Source organism: Mustela nigripes, chromosome 8 (assembly GCF_022355385.1).
Source record: "Mustela nigripes isolate SB6536 chromosome 8, MUSNIG.SB6536, whole genome shotgun sequence".
In the NCBI taxonomy this organism is placed as follows: domain Eukaryota; kingdom Metazoa; phylum Chordata; class Mammalia; order Carnivora; family Mustelidae; genus Mustela; species Mustela nigripes.
Window position 1 is genome coordinate 1,494,258 of NC_081564.1, and position 18,219 is coordinate 1,512,476.

An 18,219-nucleotide genomic window follows, 5' to 3' on the forward strand; every position below is an offset into this window, starting at 1 on the left:
TTTCCATTCACAGAAAGGAATGCATCAAATAGTTCTCTGAAAAACAGGCCAAGTCTAAGTCACAACGGGCACCGTCACGGCCCCCAGGGATATCTGCACTCCAGCCTCCTCACCTGTGACTCAGAGTCCCCGAAAGGGACCTTGCAGAGGTGACCAGCACCACAGACTCTGAGAGGGACACGAGGGGGATAACTGACCGTGGGCAAAACGTGGAAGGTGGGAGAGGTATGAGTGCTACGTGGAAGGGGAAAGAGCCGCCCCCCCCCTCAGGTGAGTGGTGACCCTAGGAGGCGGGAAAGGGGCTGAAACAGACCCTCTCCCAGAGCCCCCAGGAATGTCCAAATTGAGCCCAGAGAGACATCTGGCCCTGCAAAATTAAGATAATAAATGTGTGTGTGTGTTTTTTTTTTTTTTTTAAAGATTTTGTTTATTTGACAAACAGAGATCACAAGCAGACAGAGAGGCAGGCAGAGAGAGGGAGGAGCAGGTTCCCTGCCCAGCAGAGAGCCCGATGTGGGGCTTGATCCCAGAACCCTGAGATCATGACCCAAGCCAAAGGCAGAGGACCAACCCACTGAGCCACCCAGACACCCAAGGATAGCCTATTCTAAGTTTAGTGTAATGGTCAATTAAACAAGGCAACTGCATTTCCAAATACCTAAAAGCCTATCCTCGTTTCCAGTGACATTGCATTTGTAGGATCAAGCGGAGACAGTGAATTCTTTAACGTATGACCAGAGCAAGCACTCTAGGGTCAACGGACAGTCCTTCTTCAGGAATCTGACTTGGAATGGTTTTTAAAATTTCCCCTCGTAGGTCATTAAGTCCAATAAGGCACATTAATTTAGAATCACAGAATTTTAAAACAGGCAGGAACCTTGCTGGGTTCAAATCCAGACTCTTTGGCCTGAAGTTAGGTACCCTGTACTTTGCCATAACTTGCCCACCACAGTAATGAAGATTATAATGGGTATATGCACTAAGCAAATTTTGTGGCATAATTTTTTCATTCACTTAACAAATATTCATTTAACAACTCATATGCTGGGCCCCATTCTTGGTGTTGGAGATAATTAGGGGGTAACAGACAAAAATCCCTGACCTCAGTGGAGTGGACATTCCAGAGGAAAGAGACTGTTAATAAACAGCAAACAAATACATATACACAAGATGTACCTCATTAGAGGGTTGTAGGTGTTATGGGGGGGCGGGGAAAGGGTAAGGGGGTTTGGAGTGTGAGATGGGGGGGTGCAGTTTTTAACAGGGTCATTGAAAAGACGTCATTGGATCAAAGTCTTGAAGGAAGTGAGGGACCAAGCTCCACAGATACCTAGGGAGAGAGCATTCAGATGGGAACAGCCAGTGCAAAGATCCTGAGGTAAATGGGACTGGCTGGGAGTGAGTGGAGGGAAAGGCACTGGAAAATGAGACTCTGGAGCTACTGCGGATGGTCAGATGGTGCAGGGCTTCCCAGGCCACTGGGAGGACTCTGGCTTTTACTCCAAGTGATAATTTACATATAAAAATTATAAACTGTCCCATGAATCTGTTGTTACTGATGTACTGTAACCTTCTGAGTGTTGGCTTACATTTCAGTGTACTGAAAAATCAGACATGCTGCAAGCAACTGTTTTTTTTTTTTTTTTTAAGATTTTTATTTATTTATTTGACAGACAGAGACCACAAGTAGACAGAGAGGCAGGCAGAGAGAGAGGAAGGGAAGCAGGTTTCCCGCTGAGGAGACAGCTCAACGCGGGGCTCGGGACCTCGGGACCACAACCTGAGCCCAAGACAGAGGCTTTAACCCACTGAGCCACCCAGGCGCCCCCAAGCAACAGTTTCTAAGGGAGGAGTGAGTCATGAAAACTAAAAGCAGTGGCTTAGAGGAAATTTCTAGGCTACAGAGAAGAAAGTTGGAGACTGTGTGTTAGGCTGTCCTTGAAAAGGGACATGTGAACAGCATAGATGCCCCATCCAACAGGGACTCAAGTTCTGATTTCAGTCAATGACTATTAGATTCCTACTGTTGCCATGACAAATTATAAAAATCTAGAGCTTCTTTAAACGACACGTATTTATTGGCTTGCAGTTCTAGGGGTCAGAAGTCTGGGCTGCATTCTCTGCTTTGGGGTTCAGAAGGCTGAGACCAAAGTGTCAGGGGGTCACCTGTCATTGGGAGGCACCAGGAAGAATCTGCCGCTAACCTCAAGCAGCGTGTTGACACAGCACAGGTCCCTGTAGTTCAAGACTTCCCCATTTGCTTGATGGCTGTCAGGGGGCAGCTGGCATCCTCCCTTAGCTCCTAGAAGTCTGTCTTCAGTCCTTGTATGTGAACCCAACATTTCAGAGCCAGCGATGGAGTAAAGACTCCATCCCACAGTGGGGGACTCTCTGTCGTCCTCTCTTCCCGCTGGAGAAAAGCCCTTCACTTGCAAGGGGTCAGGTGGTGAGACTAGGTCCACCCCCATAATCTGGTAAAGTCCATAACCTGTCACCATGGCCACGCTGCCTATCTTTGTACATGACAGAGACAACGATGACAGAGTATGTACTATCCACACCTCATTCTTTCCCAGGTGGGGAAGAAAGCTCTGGTTGACAATTCAACATTATCACATGAGTTGCTGCCCATGTGATGTGTTTAGGAGTAACAGAGGGCGGGGAGGAGACAGGAGGCAGGGCCAGCACTGGCTGGAGAGCGGTTAGCCCCCGGAGCCTGAGAGAGTACTGCTGACTCCCCTGGAGGCCCAGGAGGCGGTGGTCCCGGAGGGGTGCAGAGACCACGGGTTTCTGGGAACCGCAGGGCATGAGACACCCAGCATGGGAAACCATACAAAGAGGATTTTAAGACTGATGCTGTGGATACCTTTTCCTGTCCTTTGGGATGCCTTGATCAGGATTGACCGTGGGCCTGCCTGTTTCCGAGGCAGCGTGCACGCTGGACGCTCGGGTGCCATACTGGGGATCCAGGGGCACTCGTGGGGGACATCCGCAGGTTTCCATGGAGGAGGTGCTTCCAGAAGAGTCTTTGTTAGGGTCATTCGGTGCCCCGGGCCTGTGCGCATGGCTGCCCCACGGGGCCCTCCTCCAGCGCCGCGTCCATCCCCGGTGTGCATCCTGGAGGAGACAGCCCCTCCAGGGTGCGCGCGTCCAAAGCTGCACCCAGCCCTCTTCCACAGCCTAGCTGAAATGCTCGCCAAAATGTTCGCGATCTTTAAAAATAATGAGTGTGAAAGCTCAGAAACAAAAAAGCAAATCAAGAGGGGACAAAAGGCACATCTGGGTGACCGAAGACGCGTCGGTGTACAACTCTGCCGGCCCCCAGGACCCTGCCCCCAACAGACCCCCGCCCCGCCTCCCCAGGCCCCCTCTCCAGGCCCCGCCCCCCCCCCCCCGCCCCCTTCCTCACGCAGGCCCCGACCGCCCCTCAGGCCCGCCCCCTCCCCGCCAGGCCACTGTGTTCCCCACCATGCAGGCCCCACCTTCCCCTCATGCCCCGCCCCCCACCCAGGCTCCGTCCCTCGCGCCCCGCTCCGTAAGCTCCCGGTTCCGCAGGTCCCGCCTTCCCTGCAGGCCCCGCCCCTCGCGGCCCGGCCCCGCCCCTCGCGGCCCGGCCCCGCCCCTCCGGCCGCGGTCTCCCCGCCAGGACTCCCGCAGCCTGCGTGGGCCGGGGTGCGGCGCGGCCGGGCATGCGCAGAGCGTGCAGGCGCGGTTGCCGTGGCAGCGCCGGCCCCGGGGAGAGCCGTGGGAGGGCGCGGCGCGGAGCCGGCGACCCGCGGGCTGAGGCGGCGCGGCCCCTGGGAGTCCGCGGCGGCCGGAGGCGGCGCCGGGCAGGCCTGGGCGGCGGGGCGAGGCGCCCGGGCCGGTGGGGATGCGGGACCGGCTGCCGGACCTGAGGGCGGTGAGCGGCGGACGGGCGGCGGCTAGCGGTTCGCGCCGGGCGGGGCGGGGAGGCGCGGCGGCCTGCGGGGCGGGTGGGGGTGGGGGCGCCGGGGAGGGCCGGACTGCGCGGGGGCCCCGGGGAGCGCGGGACTGGCGGGAGGCGGGCGGGGGGCGCTGTCCCCACCGTGTCCCGGACGCTGCCCAGCGAGAGGCGGGAGCGCTTGTCCCCTCGCGGACAGATGGGGAAACTGAGTCCGAGCGCGCGGTTTGCCGGGGGCGCGGGGCAGCGGCCGGGCCTCGAAGCCGCTTCCCTGAGCCGCTCGCTGCCGCCGAGGCTGACGGCGCTTCAGGGCATCCCGCGCCGCACTTGGGACGGCCGGAGCCCGCCGAGCTGTAGTCGGTGCCCCTCCGCGCCCCGCGGGTGGGTGTGAGCGCCGAGAGCGGGGCTGTGCCGTGCCCGCGGTCTGAGACCCGGGGTCTCACGCGGGACCCCGTCCTGGAAGCAGGAAGGCACACGAGGCCACCTGCCTGCGGGCGCCGGGCAGCCGGGACGCGGGGTGAGCGCAGGGGCGGGCACTGAGCCCGCGGCTCCCCAGGGAGGAGCCGGCCTTCCGAGAGCCGGGACCGAGAACCGGGACCGGTGCCTGCCCTCTCTCAGCCGCCGGCGCTCCGGCTCCGGGCAGCGTGGCGCCCCCGGCCAGTGGCCCTTGACTGATTGAGCCCGGGGAGCTCCCTCGGGGGCCGGGCAAGTTTTGAGGCGCGTGTTCAGGACGGCCGCTCGACTGCTCTGGGACTGGGACGGCGGCGGTGGGACCAGACTGGGTGTTCGTAGAATGTGGGAGGCCAACAGTTAATTATGACCTTTTCTTCTTTAAAAATGCAAGTCCTCCAGGCCGAGTGGCTTACGTCTTGTATCCCACTGCAGGGGAGAGCCCCTGCCTTGCGCTGGGCCCCCTGCCCAAGACACCATTGCGCGCAGGGACTGAACTTCTCTCCTTTGCTTCTAGAGTGCAGCTGGTTATAGGTCGTGCCTGGGAAAGATCAGGGGATAGTCCCTTGAATCGTCACCTGTGTTCTGTGCGTCCGATGAGGAAGCCTGGCTCGGGAAGGCAAAGGATGACTCTCCCTTGGGATCATAGAAGTTATGCTTTCTGTTGGTTCCCGGAGCCTTTCTTCATCGTGGGGTTGTCCTTCCCGATGTGTTAAAGGCGGAATATTCTGATCTCTGCAGTTGAACATCCTGTTAAAAGTAGCAGATTATCACTATCTCACCGGGTAGAATGCCTTTTCTGTGCCATGACGAGCTCAAATATTTGTTGAGTGAAGAAATGCTGAGTGCCTCTGAACAGGAGAATTGTAACAGTTTTAGCAAACAGAAGATCTCCAAATAGATGTAATACTGGGGAACAGTAAGAAAAATCTGTCAGTAGACTAGATATAAACAGCTTTTCTTGGCTTGATTAACCAAAAAACAATTCGGGCAATTATTTACCCCTGTTGAAGCTTATGTATACACAGTTGTCTCTGCTGTAGGCTGTGGAACACACAGGACCCGTTTTGATCTAGAATTTGAGCTAGCAGTGGCCTTCTCTAGTCCAGTACCATCCTGCTCTAGATCAAGACACTGAGTAACTGTAGAACAGATTGTTGGAAGTTTCTACTGGTGGAGTTGTCTAATCTTGGGAAAATTATTTTTAAAACTCTGAAAACCTTAATTTTCCTGTATATAAAATGGGGATAATAATATCTGTCTTGCTTACTAGTAGAAGGAGTTATGAAACATGAAATTATCTCCTGCGTGTGACACTCTGGGAGTAGATGGGAGAAAATGCCATGTAATTATAAGTGCTATTAATATTTATTAGCTTTTTAATGGTTATTGGAAGTTATAAAAAGCAATTTTTATATATTAATTTAAAATTTAGTATAAAATATTAATTTAAAATCGACATATTTAAAGTTTAATAACTTTTAATATTTAAGAGCTCATCTGAAAATCATCAGATCTAAAAGTCACACTTTTATTTTTCCTTAAGGAAATGTATCCTTTCCAAGTAGTTTTTTTTTTTTAAAGATTTTATTTATTTATTTGACAGAGAGAGATCACAAGGAGGCAGAGAGGCAGGCAGAGAGAGAGAGGAGGAAGCAGGCTCCCTGCTGAGCATAGAACCCCATGTGGGACTTGATCCCAGGACCCTGAGATCATGACCCAAGCCGAAGGCAGTGGCTTAACCCACTGAGCCACCCAGGCGCCCCTCCAAGTTCTTGACAGAAGACTTGAATGTCCATACATGACCATGTTTCTAAACAGTTGGTGTTTTTTCCCTACCTAGGTGAATTTTAATTTGGTAGTTAACAATGCCTCATCAATGCTGTTCAAGCTGGTAAAATAGTTGTTTTGGGAAACCTCCAAAAAGTTTCCTTTATGAGCTGTTAGTGCTTTCCCTTGAGAAGATTATCACTGAAAACCCCTTGGAAAAGACTTAAATATTAGTGTGTTCAATACAGTTCATCCACTTCAGGTTTAGCTGCTTCTAACCAATGTTTCTCTTCTTGAGCAGCCAATCTCTTTGGGTGCAGAAAGTTTAAGTGACTTGTTCAGGATATCCTAGACTCCGACTCCAGAATGATGCGGTTTCTGATTTCTAGAAAGTAAAAGAACCATGTGTCCAAGAGCCCCGTGAGTGCCGGGTCTCTGGGGGGGATGTGCGGGATGCAGAGAGGCGGGAGCACACAGGAGGGCACATGGCAGAGGCGGGAGGAATACCTGTTCTAGGAGGCAGGGACCCCACATGTGTTATGATTGCCTTTTCAAAAAAGTGTGTGTACGCAAATGGACGTATCCTAGCGAAGAGTAGAGAAACTGTGATTTTAACTGTGGGTATTGTTTACAGGATAATAAACACAAACACATGGTCATTCTGTGTCTTCATTAGTAGACCTAAGGGAAATGACAAAATGAGTATTTTTAATCCCTGATTTAGGGTGCAAATATAGTTTATTAAAGGGCAGGAAAAACTGCGTAAATATTTTGAAAGTTATTTTTGACAGCTCCGCTTGCACGTTATAAAGATTCAGATTCCCATTTGTAAAATAAAACGTTTTTCCCTAAATACTTCGCTGACACTTAAAATGCTAAGAATTTTATAGTGTATTTATCATTTCCTGTATGTGTATGTTTATAGTTTAGAATTTTATGGCACATTTAGTTCTGCTAACTTTTTGTATTTCGTTTGTCGAAACCGTTCCCTTAGTTGGAATCTATGGGTTCTCTGTTCTTAACTGTCATAAATATGTTCATTTGTAGGCATGATGTGTCTTTTTAAGACAACAAAACTTCGATGTTTACACGGGTTCATTCTTGTTTTTGACCTCAAGTCTCTTGTGAATTTAAGGAATAGAAAACCCAAGAGAACCAGCTCATGAAAGCCAGTTCATAAAAGGGTTTCCTCTTTGGTGCACGCTTCCCCTGGGCCGCCTTGGTCCCGGCACTGTCTGCACTTGCCGAGGTGGCCTCCCTCTTCCCTACCTTTATGTGTGCTGCTCCCCAGGTCCCCCTTCTCTGCCTGCCTGTCACGTCCTCGTGGTCTCAGCGCCTGTCACATCCTCGTGGTCTCAGCGCATGCCGGCATCACCCCTGGGAAGTCTTCCTGTCCTGCTCTCATGTCCCCAGAGGTGGCTGTCCTCCTGTCTCTGAGCACCGACAGTCCTGTTTTCTTCCAGACTTTTCACCCTTTCCAGGGCCGACTGGTGTGGGCAGTTGTGCTGGGAACTGTCGGGTTGAACTGGTGTGTTTCCGTTTCAAGATCCCACGGTGAGGAAAATGGAGATAACAGAGGAATGTGTTGTCCTCAAGGCTCTTTGGGGTGCAAAGGACAGAAACCCATTAGCTGCAACAGAGAAGGGAGGAGATTGACTCAAAGTAGGAGGGTGGTGCCTGAGGACTGGAGGGCAGAACGTGCCACCTGATCTCCGGCTGGGGGGCCGGACCCGGGACCACGGGTAATGCCCCCGCCCAGGTCATACCTGCTTTGTCTCAGCCCTGTGTGCTTCTCTGCTGCTTGTGTCCTCTGTCCTCCCCATCTGCCCCTCAGTCTCCTCCGCCTTCTGTTCGTTTGCTCAGCTGATCCCTCTGAATGGGAACCTGGTGCAGGAGCTGTGAGAAGGCAGATGGTGTCCTTGCTGCCAGGCCACTTGTGGGGGACAGGCAGGAGTGAGTAAATTCCTGCTCTGAGGGAAACAGAGCCTGGAGGACGGCTGTGGGTGGGCTCCCTGGGGCTGCATTGAGAAGGAGAAGCCCCGGGGGTGCGGCCAGCAGAAGGCACAGCAGGCCCCGAGGCTTCGAGGTGGGGACAAGTTGGTGTGCAGGACAGAGGGAGGGCTGGTTTGTCAGAGTCGAGGTGAGAGATAAGGAGAAACCTTTAAACGGATCATGGGGAGAAAAGAGTCAAATTGCAGAAACGTCTCTGCAGTAGGGTTCTGTTGATGTAAAGTCCAAGTACCTGTGAAAGGTCTGTGTAGTATTCAGAGTGGAGACAAGCGCTCAGGCAAATACACCAACGTGAACCGCGGTGACATTCTGCCGCAGGGCGTCAGCCCGGGTAACGTCAACGCAGCGGGAAGGCGCGTCTCATACAGACGCCAGTAGACGGCTTTCCCTGTGTTCAGTTACAGGCGTTCTTTGCTTTTACTTAAGTGATCGGAGTTAACGTTCTCTAGCATCAAAGGTACCACTGTTGTATGTGTTTCAAGAAAATGTAACTTACGTGCCCACAGTTACTATCTGTGCAAGGCCCTCGCGTCTCTGCACTGGAGAAAGGAGCCAGTGTTTTATCCAAGTCCGGATTCTGCTAACTTGGGATAGTTCAGCTTCTGTTGAAATCTAAACAGCATTCCAGTGGCAGATTATTCGTGTCTGTTGAGGAGCCCTTAAGCGTGGGCACTGCTCTGTGTCTGCTCCTGACAGTGGCCACTCACGGAGAATTTTGTTTTTTATACGCCGCTTTGAGGGAGGCCTCTTTTAAAATTTAACAGAAACGGAATGTTGATGTTTGAGTGTTTATCTTGCACTTTGACACTTTGGAAATCAAGCCCGTCACACTGGAGAGTATTCCCACTGCTTTTAATAAGTGCTTTGCCATGAGTTGTTTTGTTATTCAGGGTAAAGCTGTGGCCAGGGCTGGGTCAGGGCTTGGACTCCACTGTCCTGGCGGGAGGGACTAGGGGAGGCCCTCCAGTGAGTAGCAGTGTTCTGTCTGCGGGGTCTCGCTTTCCCCTTTCCCTTCCTTAGGAATGGAGGACCTAAGGCAGCAATGGAGCCCATCTCCAACTACCTGATAGCTTTGTGAATTCCCCTTAGAGATAAGAAGTAGAGGTAAAGGTTGTGAATCAAGGATAAAGAAAGGAAACGGTAGAGAAAATGCATTCCAAGTCCTCTGGCTCTTTCACGGTTGCAGGCAGAGAGAGCATCCCCTTGCCTATAGGGCTCGCCGGAGATCAAGGGTGCGGTGCGGGTCAGAGGGTGGCGGCAGCATTGGGCTTCCTCCATCTGGTTTGCTGGTGGGCGCTGTGCATGGGGTGCAGTCAGCGCCCAGCGTGGAAGTGTGGCGGTGATGTGACATGCTCCCCACAGCGGCGTGAGGTTGGGAACTGTGTCCCCGAGCACCGCAGTGGGCTGGAGTGGCAGCTGGAGTTTTCTGCAGCGTGGAGCCACTGCACGTTCTCTGTGGGATTCACCTGGGGTGACCTAGTGCCGTGGGGGTGGGGGGTGCGGGTGAAGCAGGACTGGTTGCAGGGAGGTGGTGGTTGAACCATGTGGTGGATGCACCCAAGGCTCATTGTCGCATTCCTTCTCCTTGCGCCGCTTTGCAGCCTTCCCCAGCGTTCCCCAGCAGGCAAAACCAAAGCGCCCTGTGTGAGTCTGCAGTGACTTTCAGAGCGGAGAGATGGGAGCGGCCCTGTTAGAGTCGGGTTGGGCGGACGCCTTTCTCATCTCTCTGGCCCCGGGCCACAGTTGGAACCACCGTGCTCACTCCTAAGTCAAGTTCACGTCCGTTCACAGGAAGCCAGCTGCTTGCGTGATGCTGTTTCACTCTTGCTCCTGACTCGAGGGGGACGTGACATAACTGTTTCCTGCTGAGACCCCGCCTTGGAGAAGGGAAGACGGATAGCTACTGTAGGGGGCGGTACAGGGCCAAGTCAGGATGAGTGGGGTGCGGAGTACACTCTAGGAAGCCAGGGGCAAGGCTGCCGCCAGGAGTCTGGAGGAGGGCCTGTGGTAGCCGACAGACGACCTCTGGGGAAGCTCCTTCCTCTGAGGCGTGGATGGAGAATTTTTAAGAGTGAGGGTATTTAGAGTCAAATCGACAAGGGCAGCCCCTCTGTCCTCGGCCTCTTCCTGGCAGCATGGAGACAGCAGAGTAAATGGGACCATTGGCCAAGTGTTGGAGCTGGCGGTGAAGGACAGCTCTTTGTGGCCAGAGTCAGCGTGGGGAATTGTTGATGGTGAGCTTTGTAAAGTGGGACAGATGGGGGCGGGGGCACATGCTGGCCCAGGACTGCTCAGCTCTGAGGACCTGAGCACAGCCCTTCACCGTGTGGTTTGTGTTCCAGTGGACCCGGGCCGTGGGTGGTGGTTGGCGAGGGTGCTTCCTGCAGCCCTGGGTGCACCAGCAGCAGCACTCTGTCTCCGTGAGCCGGGCCCACCTGGTGGGGTTAGAAGTACCCGTGGCTCCCCTTGACGTCCGTTGTGGTGACATGCTTGCCGGTGCCCGGCTCAAGTGCGGCTCTGCTCACAGCCGAGACTAGAATGAACTGATGACACAGCCCTGTGACACAGAGACCCCTTCGGTCACACAGGGGGACAGAGGTGCTTACAACCTGTCTCTGAAGGAGATGGGGCCAGGAGAGCCCATGGTTCACAGACCAGGGGGCAGACCTCGGAGGTTCAGGTGCTGATGGGGAGCAGTCTGGAGCCCACATCTGGGGGATGCTGCTTTCCTGCTGTGTCCCTCGTCCCCACCAAGGTTCACAGGCAGAGGTCTGGGGTTAGGCCTTCTCTGTCTGCTTTCCTAGGGACGCATTTCAACTCGTAACACTTGTCCTGCTAATGCAGACAAACCCAACATTGTCAGCAGCCCTCATCCAGGTGTCTTTCTCAACAGCTGTTGTCATGTGAGAGCAAGGTGGTGTGACTCAGGACACTAAGGGGGGTCAGGGCACAGGGAACAAATAGGGTCATCAGTGCGGCCACGCCTGTCTGAGAGGTGCCAGTGGGTCCCTCCAGCGAGAGAGTATGTGCAGGCTTGTGCCGGTGGGGCTTTTGCTTCCCCTTGCCCACTGCCCCCCTGGTCCTGTCGTGCTGGTCCCGCCCCACTCCTCTGGTCCTCAGCACTGTGTTATCCTGCGATTAGGGCTTCCTCCCATTCTCCTCCTGCAAGCTGCTCCTCTGAGCGAGCTCTTCCTCTCTATCATAGAGAAACCTCTCTTTTCCCTTTGCCTCTGCCAACAGATGTGGCTTATCTTCGCCCAGAAGAGGCCCCAGGCTGAGCGAGGTGACCTCCAGAGATGATCTCAGGGCGGTGGGAGAGTATTGGTGACTGTTAGGCCAAATCTCCTGGCTTTTGTGAGGGCTCCAGATGGTGCAGAGGGAAGGCCTCCTATGATTTCTTAAACATTTATGAACTTTTCAGATGTTTCTTAGCTAAATTCTAGTAGAATTTTGTCTGCAAGTTATTCCTAGGCTGTAGATCAGTAAAGCTGCAGCGCAGACTTGGAGTGGATAATGACTTCCACTATGCTAAGGTTCTGAGAATTCCCAAAACCCACGGCCTCCTCGGCTTCTGCAGGGCTCATCTGCTGTGTCCTCAGGCACATGGTTCAGAGCCGTTCCCCGCCATGGACTTTCTGGCAGGTTTTCTTTCCTTGTCCTGCAGTCCCGCCAGCCCCACTAGGGGATGCTGCAGACAAGACTTTGATGCCCGCGGTGAGCCACGGAGCAGTCCCCTGGGCTGGCGGTGCTCTGGGCATGTGTCGTGCACGGCTGCCTTCCCAGGGCTGGCTTCCGCTGTACAGGCTTCGCCTCCCTGAAAAGTGGCTCTTCACACAGAGTCCCGGGTCCAGCAGCAGCAGGAGACCGTGTCTGACATACTAGAGTGCTCAGAATGCTTCACTCTGACCTGCCGAGTCAGAGACCCAGACTTCCCACGACTCTTCTGCACCTCAAGTTTGAGAACTGCCCTAGAATGTTCTCGGATGGGATTTAAACATTCAGAGCCTGGTTGCTGGTGTAGCATCCCCAGCTCTTTCCAGTGGTCAGGACAGTGCTTTCCTTCTTCCTAGTCAGCGTTTCCTTATTAGAGTGCCACTGAGTGTTTGTGGGCGCCCCTGGGAGTCACTCACGTAGGGAACAATGAGGACCGCCGGCTGCTACAGGTGCAAGTTCCTTGAAAACTGTGTGCTTTAGAAAAGTTAGCCTGTGCTGTCAGCATTTTTCATCTTTATAGAAAATATGCGGTATGAGGGGTTCGCTTCTTGAGGATAAAACCTGGGGTGTCATGTTGACTTCCGTGGTGCATGAGCAGCTCCTCGTCGCCAAGTTCTGGGAAGCCCTGCCATTGCTTCCAGGAGGTGGCCGTGCTTCCCCCAGGGCTGTCCGCTGCCTCCGCCCTGCCCCACCAGCCAGTCCTCAGTCTGTCGCAGACAGCGCGGGCTTGTTAGACCTCGCGCTCCAGCGGGTCGCTTTTCTCTTTGACCTTGTGGGCCTACATGAACATCTCTAAAATCTGAATTTTCCTTTTTATATTTTCCATTTTAGTGTAGAAAAGATGACGATGGGGACACAAGTGTTGTTGTTGAAAAGGATCATTTCATGGATGATTTCTTCCACCAGGTAAGAGCCATTCGATGAAGCCTAGCTAGACTTTCTTCTTTAGACACAGTTAGTGTAACTGTGTGTGTGTGAAATTTGAAATAATACTAAATGTAACATTTGCAAAAGTTGTTTCTGTTGACGTAGGTTCCCTAGAATTTTTCATGCCCTGAACATACCTGGTTGTATTGAGCCATTCTTCCTGGTAAGAGGTTTGGGGAGGGGCTGCCAGGAGTGGTGGTTTGCAGCTGTGGAGCCCCAGGTCCCCTGTCCTCCCCAAGGAGGAGCTCTACACTCCCGCCTTGGGTGGCGCTTCTCTCAGTGTGGAGCTGGGGCCGGGAGATAGCTCCTCTAGCTAGGCTGCCTCTGGGAGACTTGCCACGCCCTGTGGTAGGCCTGTGTCTCACAGGTCCTCACCCCAGGACCGCTGGTGCTCTCCAGACTGAGGGCCCCCTCATCCTTAGAGAATGGCATGCCAGTCCTGGGGGCAGGGGTGCCCCTTGGCTGACACGCGCACAGGATGCTACTTCTCTTGTTTCTCCTGGAACAGCAGTGGGTCCCCGGATGATGACCGTATGTGTCCAAGAGCTCATAACTCAGAAATATTTCTGAGATCATTGAATGCATCTTCAGTTCCTCTTCTGAAAAGTGTAATGTGTGAACAGGCATATAACTGTGGGAACACTGCTGTCCGTCAGCTTGGCCTTTCTCCGAGGTGTCTGCCTGGCCCAGCAGCCTGGGACTATGTTCCCTGGGGCTGACCGCGACCCTTGTCTGCTCTCACGGGCTTGCTGCAGGACCTTTCCTCTCCCTCGTAGCTCCTCAAGGGTGGTTCTGGGCTTAAACCTAAGTCATATTTGACCAAATTTTCCATGATTTCACGTTTTTGAATTTGAGTCACAGAACAAATATTTTGACTTTGTTAAACATGAAGAAACATGTCCATTATCATTATTTAATGATAAAAACTGCCCTTTCATGGTTTGCTGTGGTTGTGTAAACCTGGTCTAATAGTGTCATTGACTCTTGAATGCACGGACAGTCTGAACGGGCCTATAAATGTGCAGATTTGATTAAAAAAAAAGGTAATATATTGTGGTGCTTATGTGGCTCACTCAGTGAAGTGTCTGCCTTTGGCTCAGGTCCTGATCCCAGGGTCCTGGGATCGCGTCCCGCATCGGGCTCTCTGCTCAGCGGAGAGCCTGCTTCTCCCTCTGCCTCTGCTCCTGCTCACACGCATGCTCTTATGCTCGTTCTCTCTCAAATAAATATGAATAAAGTCCTAAAAGTGTACTGTTTTAATACAAATATATGAAAAGTTAGCAGTTTTGAGAGTTTGCTGAATACTTGGGATTAGCGTAGCCATGGGGTTTCCGGTATTTATGATGTTAGCTCCTGATTGTACCTAGTGGGAAAAGCATGAAAGTCATTGTTTGATACAGGGACTCACTTCAAAGTGCGAAGCAGTTACGATATTGCATGTCCTGGTTTCCCTTTGGAAATGAGACCTTCTGTATTGTCTTGACTTTACCTACTCTGTGAAATTTTTTTTTTTTATATTTTACCCCCTTTATCTGCTTAATTCTTCCATGCCAATTCCTTGTGAAAATGTAGTTCTTAAAGACTCTCCTGGTGTTAATGAAATGTTGCTGTTATATCTGACGGAAGACTCGTATATCGCAGACCTGGCTCTTGGTTTCTGGGAACGATGTGCTGACCCAGCTTGGCTGTGGCACCCCAGAAGTGTGAGAATGGTGTGTGGGCTCGGGGGCAGCAGAACCCAGCGCAAGTCAGACTCTCACTTGTTAAATAGTTGTTTCATTTCACAGTTAAGCTTTGTGGAGTGACTTCTTACACATATAGACAACGATATTGTTAATACAAACTTGTTTTTAGAGAACGGCATTCAGATCTTAAACATCATACAGAACATTGTAAAAGATAGGATTTCGCACCTGGCTGGTATTTGGTGAAGGACTTGGGATGGTGCCCTACTGGGTGGCCAGTGAACATCCCCTTTGTGAAGGTGATTTGTTTTTTTTGTTTCTTTTTAAATTTATTTATTTTTTTTTAATTTTTATTTTTTATAAACATTTATTTTTATCCCCAGGGGTACAGGTCTGTGAATCACCAGGTTTACACACTTCACAGCACTCACCAAAGCACATACCCTCCCCAATGTCCATAATCCCACCCCCTTCTCCCAACCTCCCTCCCTGTGAAGGTGATTTGTAAGGGACAGAAAGAGACCCCACGCCGTGTCCCTCCTGGCTGTCGGTGGGAGTGGGCACCACCGTGACTGCGTTGCTGCCCCCTGGCACTATGCAGGGAGCATCACAGCCTCCTTTCCTTTCTGGGCTACACTAGGGCCGCTGTTGGAGAGGCTGAGGAGGTGTCTACTGCAGAACTCTGTAGGGGGCCAAACGGTGTTTTTTCTCCTGATGACTGTAGTTTTCAGCAGAAACGGCACTTTGAGGGCCGCTGGTGGGGCTGCCTGCCTGTTGCACTGAACCCAGAGCATCGCCGCATGTGTTTACACCTTCATGAACTAGCAGATGTTTAAAAGAATCAGCTTTTATTTTATTAATTGTTTTCATGCACGAAGTCCGTAAAGTCCTACAGAAATTATGTGTGGCTGGAAATCACCTCCAGGCCCCGCAGTATGGCCGTTCACCCTTCTCGGGAGGCAGCGTTCTGTGTTACCCTCTCTTCCAACACTTGGATTTTCCAGATGTGCTTTGCAGCTGGGCCCTGGGGCCTCTGGGGAAGCCAAGACCCTGTCACGGAGTCCATGTGGTCCAGACCGTCTTTATAGCGATTCGAAGTCCTCCTTTCCTCCGATTCTCTCATGAGTGTGTGCGTGGACTTAGTCTCTCTCCGCTGCTGTCACAAATTAGCACAGCCCAGTGGCTTCCCTCACATGCATTCATCATCAAGCGGTCCCGGCCGGACCTGAAACGAGCCTGCCGGCGGGGCTGGCTTCTTCCGGAGGCTCTAGGGAAGAGGCTGCTCAAGTTGGCACACCTTCGTCTTCTAGATTTGACCCTCCGCCTCCTTTTTTTGAGGAGTCCTGTGGCTGCTTGGGGGCGACTCAGACAGTCCAGGATAATTTCCCATCTTAGACTCTCGGCCCCATCCGCAGAGTCCCCTGTAAGGGGACACTCACGGGACTGGGATGTGGGCTACTGCCACAACATGCAGTGGTTTTGTAATTACTGTTCTAAAACGAATCAGTAAACATTTAAGCTATTTTTCCGGTGTGCTACTAATTATGGATGCGTGGATCCATTGGGATAAATCTCGCCGGTGAGTACCTTACATTTTGAAATAAGCGTTGACTAGTTGAGATCATGAGAGGTGAAAACGTGACTATGAAGGCTTGGCCCTGTGGACCACAATTACCTCCCCACACGGAGGCGTGGCTGCCTCCCCCTCTGCTGCTCGGAGCGCTGGGCGCGTGGCCGTGTGCCTCCAGTGACTGGCACCTGTGCAGACGCTTGGCTGTGATCGTTGAGGTTTTTCCCACCTGGTAGTTCTGTTAGTGAATGTTAGTTGATATCGCCTTAGTCATGGGAGTATGGATCTTAACACAGTAATTTTCTTTATCTTTAAAATAAATAATTATCAATGTGAGAATTGAAAAAGGCTGGTATTTCTTGATGTGATTGTTATCTTCCTTCCTTTTTCCTTCCCTTTCTAGGTAATAGGAAGGGGTAGCAAATTGGAATTGGCCACAACAGTGATGGCTGTTTTTATCTGTCCTAGGTTGAGGAGATCAGGAACAGTACAGCTAAAATAGCTCAGTACGTTGAAGAAGTAAAGAAAAACCACAGCATCATACTTTCTGCACCAAACCCAGAAGGAAGTAAGTCACTGGCTTTAAAAACTGTGCTCCCCTCTCTCTCACTGCCTGTGAACCAGGCCTCAGCCCTGACTGCACGCGCGGTGGCGCAGGGAACTTGTCCGGATCCTGGAAGTTGGCAGGCTGCCCCTCCATTCGGACGCACTTTCTTTCCCTCTGCTTTTCTCCCTGCTCACGCTCACTCTCTCTAAGAGAAAGTAGATCTTTAAACAGAAGAAAGTTAATAAGAGACTGAGTTGGAAAGCAGCATTTGTTAGGGCAGGTTTACGGGTGATCTTAAGTGTTCAGGAAAGGCTTTTTTGTATGGAGTATGCTGTTCTGGATGTCTGTTAAGTAGTGATTTTAAGTTAACCCGGAATGAGGACCTTGGTAATTATAAGGGAGTGTTTGCTTGATCTGGAGAGATAAATCCTGAAAACTTTAAAGGTACAATGGATGGGGCACCTGGGTGCTTCAGTTGGTTAAGCATCTGCTGTTGGCTCAGGTCATGATCCCGGGGTCCTGAGATCGAGCCCTGCATCGGACTGCCTGCTCAGCTGGGGGTCTGCTGCCCTCTCTACCTCTGCTGCTCCCCCTGCTTGTGTGTGTGCTCTCTCTGACAAATAAATAAGATCTTAAAAAAAAATAAAGGTAAGATGGATTGGGATAAGCCAGAGATTGTGACTTGAAATCCATCCATCATCTTGGGGAAGAAGTGGTATTTTTACAATATTATATCTTTTAATCCATAAAAGGGTCTGTCCCTCTACAATTTTCATTTCTTTGATCTCACTCAGTTGTGCTCACAGGGTGTGGTGTAGGGACTGCACACAGCCTGCACTGTTTCTTACGAGGTGGCTAGTGTGAACAGTGTGACCATACCTGCCGCAGGTTGTGTTCGCTGTTTGTTTCTGCATCTAGAAGTACGGTGGGTTCTTAGACGTTGACCATTATCTCGCCTAATTACCTATTAATGCGGTTAATTTCTGTGTAGATTGTATTGGGTTGGCTCTGCGCCCAGTCATGTGATCTGCAAATAATGACGCTTTTCCCTTCCTTTGTGCGATTTTTAGTGGACTTACTTCTGTGACCTCTGATACGGGGTTAAGTATCCAATACGGGGTTAAGTGGAAGTGGTGGTCCCCTCTTGTTCTCAACCTCGGAGGAAAGCTCAAAGCAACTTTTTGTTAGAGAATTATTTGGTATATAGCCTTACGTTGACAAGATAAAGATATTACACAGAAAATGAATACGTTCTTAATTTTTTTTTTTAAAGATTTCATTTATTTATTTGACAGACAAAGATCACAAGTAGAGAGGCAGGCAGAGAGAGAGAGAGATCACAAGTAGGCAGAGAGGCAGGCAGAGGGACGGGAAAGCAGGCTCCCGGCCAAGCAGAGAGCCTGATGAGGGGCTCGATCCCAGGACCCTGAGATCATGACCTGAGCAGAAGGCAGTGGCTTTAACCCACTGAGCCACCCAGGAACCCCAGCATGTTCTTAATTTTAAGATTTTGCATGTCTCGTAAAATAATTATTTGACCCTCACTAGGTGCCTTACCTTATGGTTTAGAAGGCCATTTCCCGAATGTCATCACTAGCCTGTGAAACAGGAGCTATGGCACCTC

General features: G+C 51.6%; 1 protein-coding gene and 1 long non-coding RNA gene across 5 annotated transcripts in view; one reads left to right on the forward strand and one right to left on the reverse strand.

The window, feature by feature from the left end:
• Window positions 1–3,820: 3,820 nt before the first annotated feature.
• Window positions 3,821–18,219, forward strand: part of STX2 (syntaxin 2) — a 32,269-nt gene continuing 17,870 nt past the window's right edge. For all 4 annotated transcript variants that reach the window (XM_059408174.1, XM_059408175.1, XM_059408178.1 and 1 more), the window contains exons 1-3: window positions 3,821–3,901; window positions 12,698–12,772; window positions 16,517–16,616. In XM_059408174.1, the coding sequence (XP_059264157.1) occupies window positions 3,872–3,901; window positions 12,698–12,772; window positions 16,517–16,616 (205 nt within the window). In that variant the 5' untranslated portion in view covers window positions 3,821–3,871. The remainder of the gene's footprint in view (window positions 3,902–12,697; window positions 12,773–16,516; window positions 16,617–18,219) is intronic.
• Window positions 6,649–8,805, reverse strand: LOC132023786 (uncharacterized). Its single transcript, XR_009406038.1, has 3 exons — window positions 8,649–8,805; window positions 7,909–8,038; window positions 6,649–7,772 (listed from the first exon to the last, which is right to left on the reverse strand). It is a non-coding gene; the product is annotated as an uncharacterized LOC132023786 (long non-coding RNA).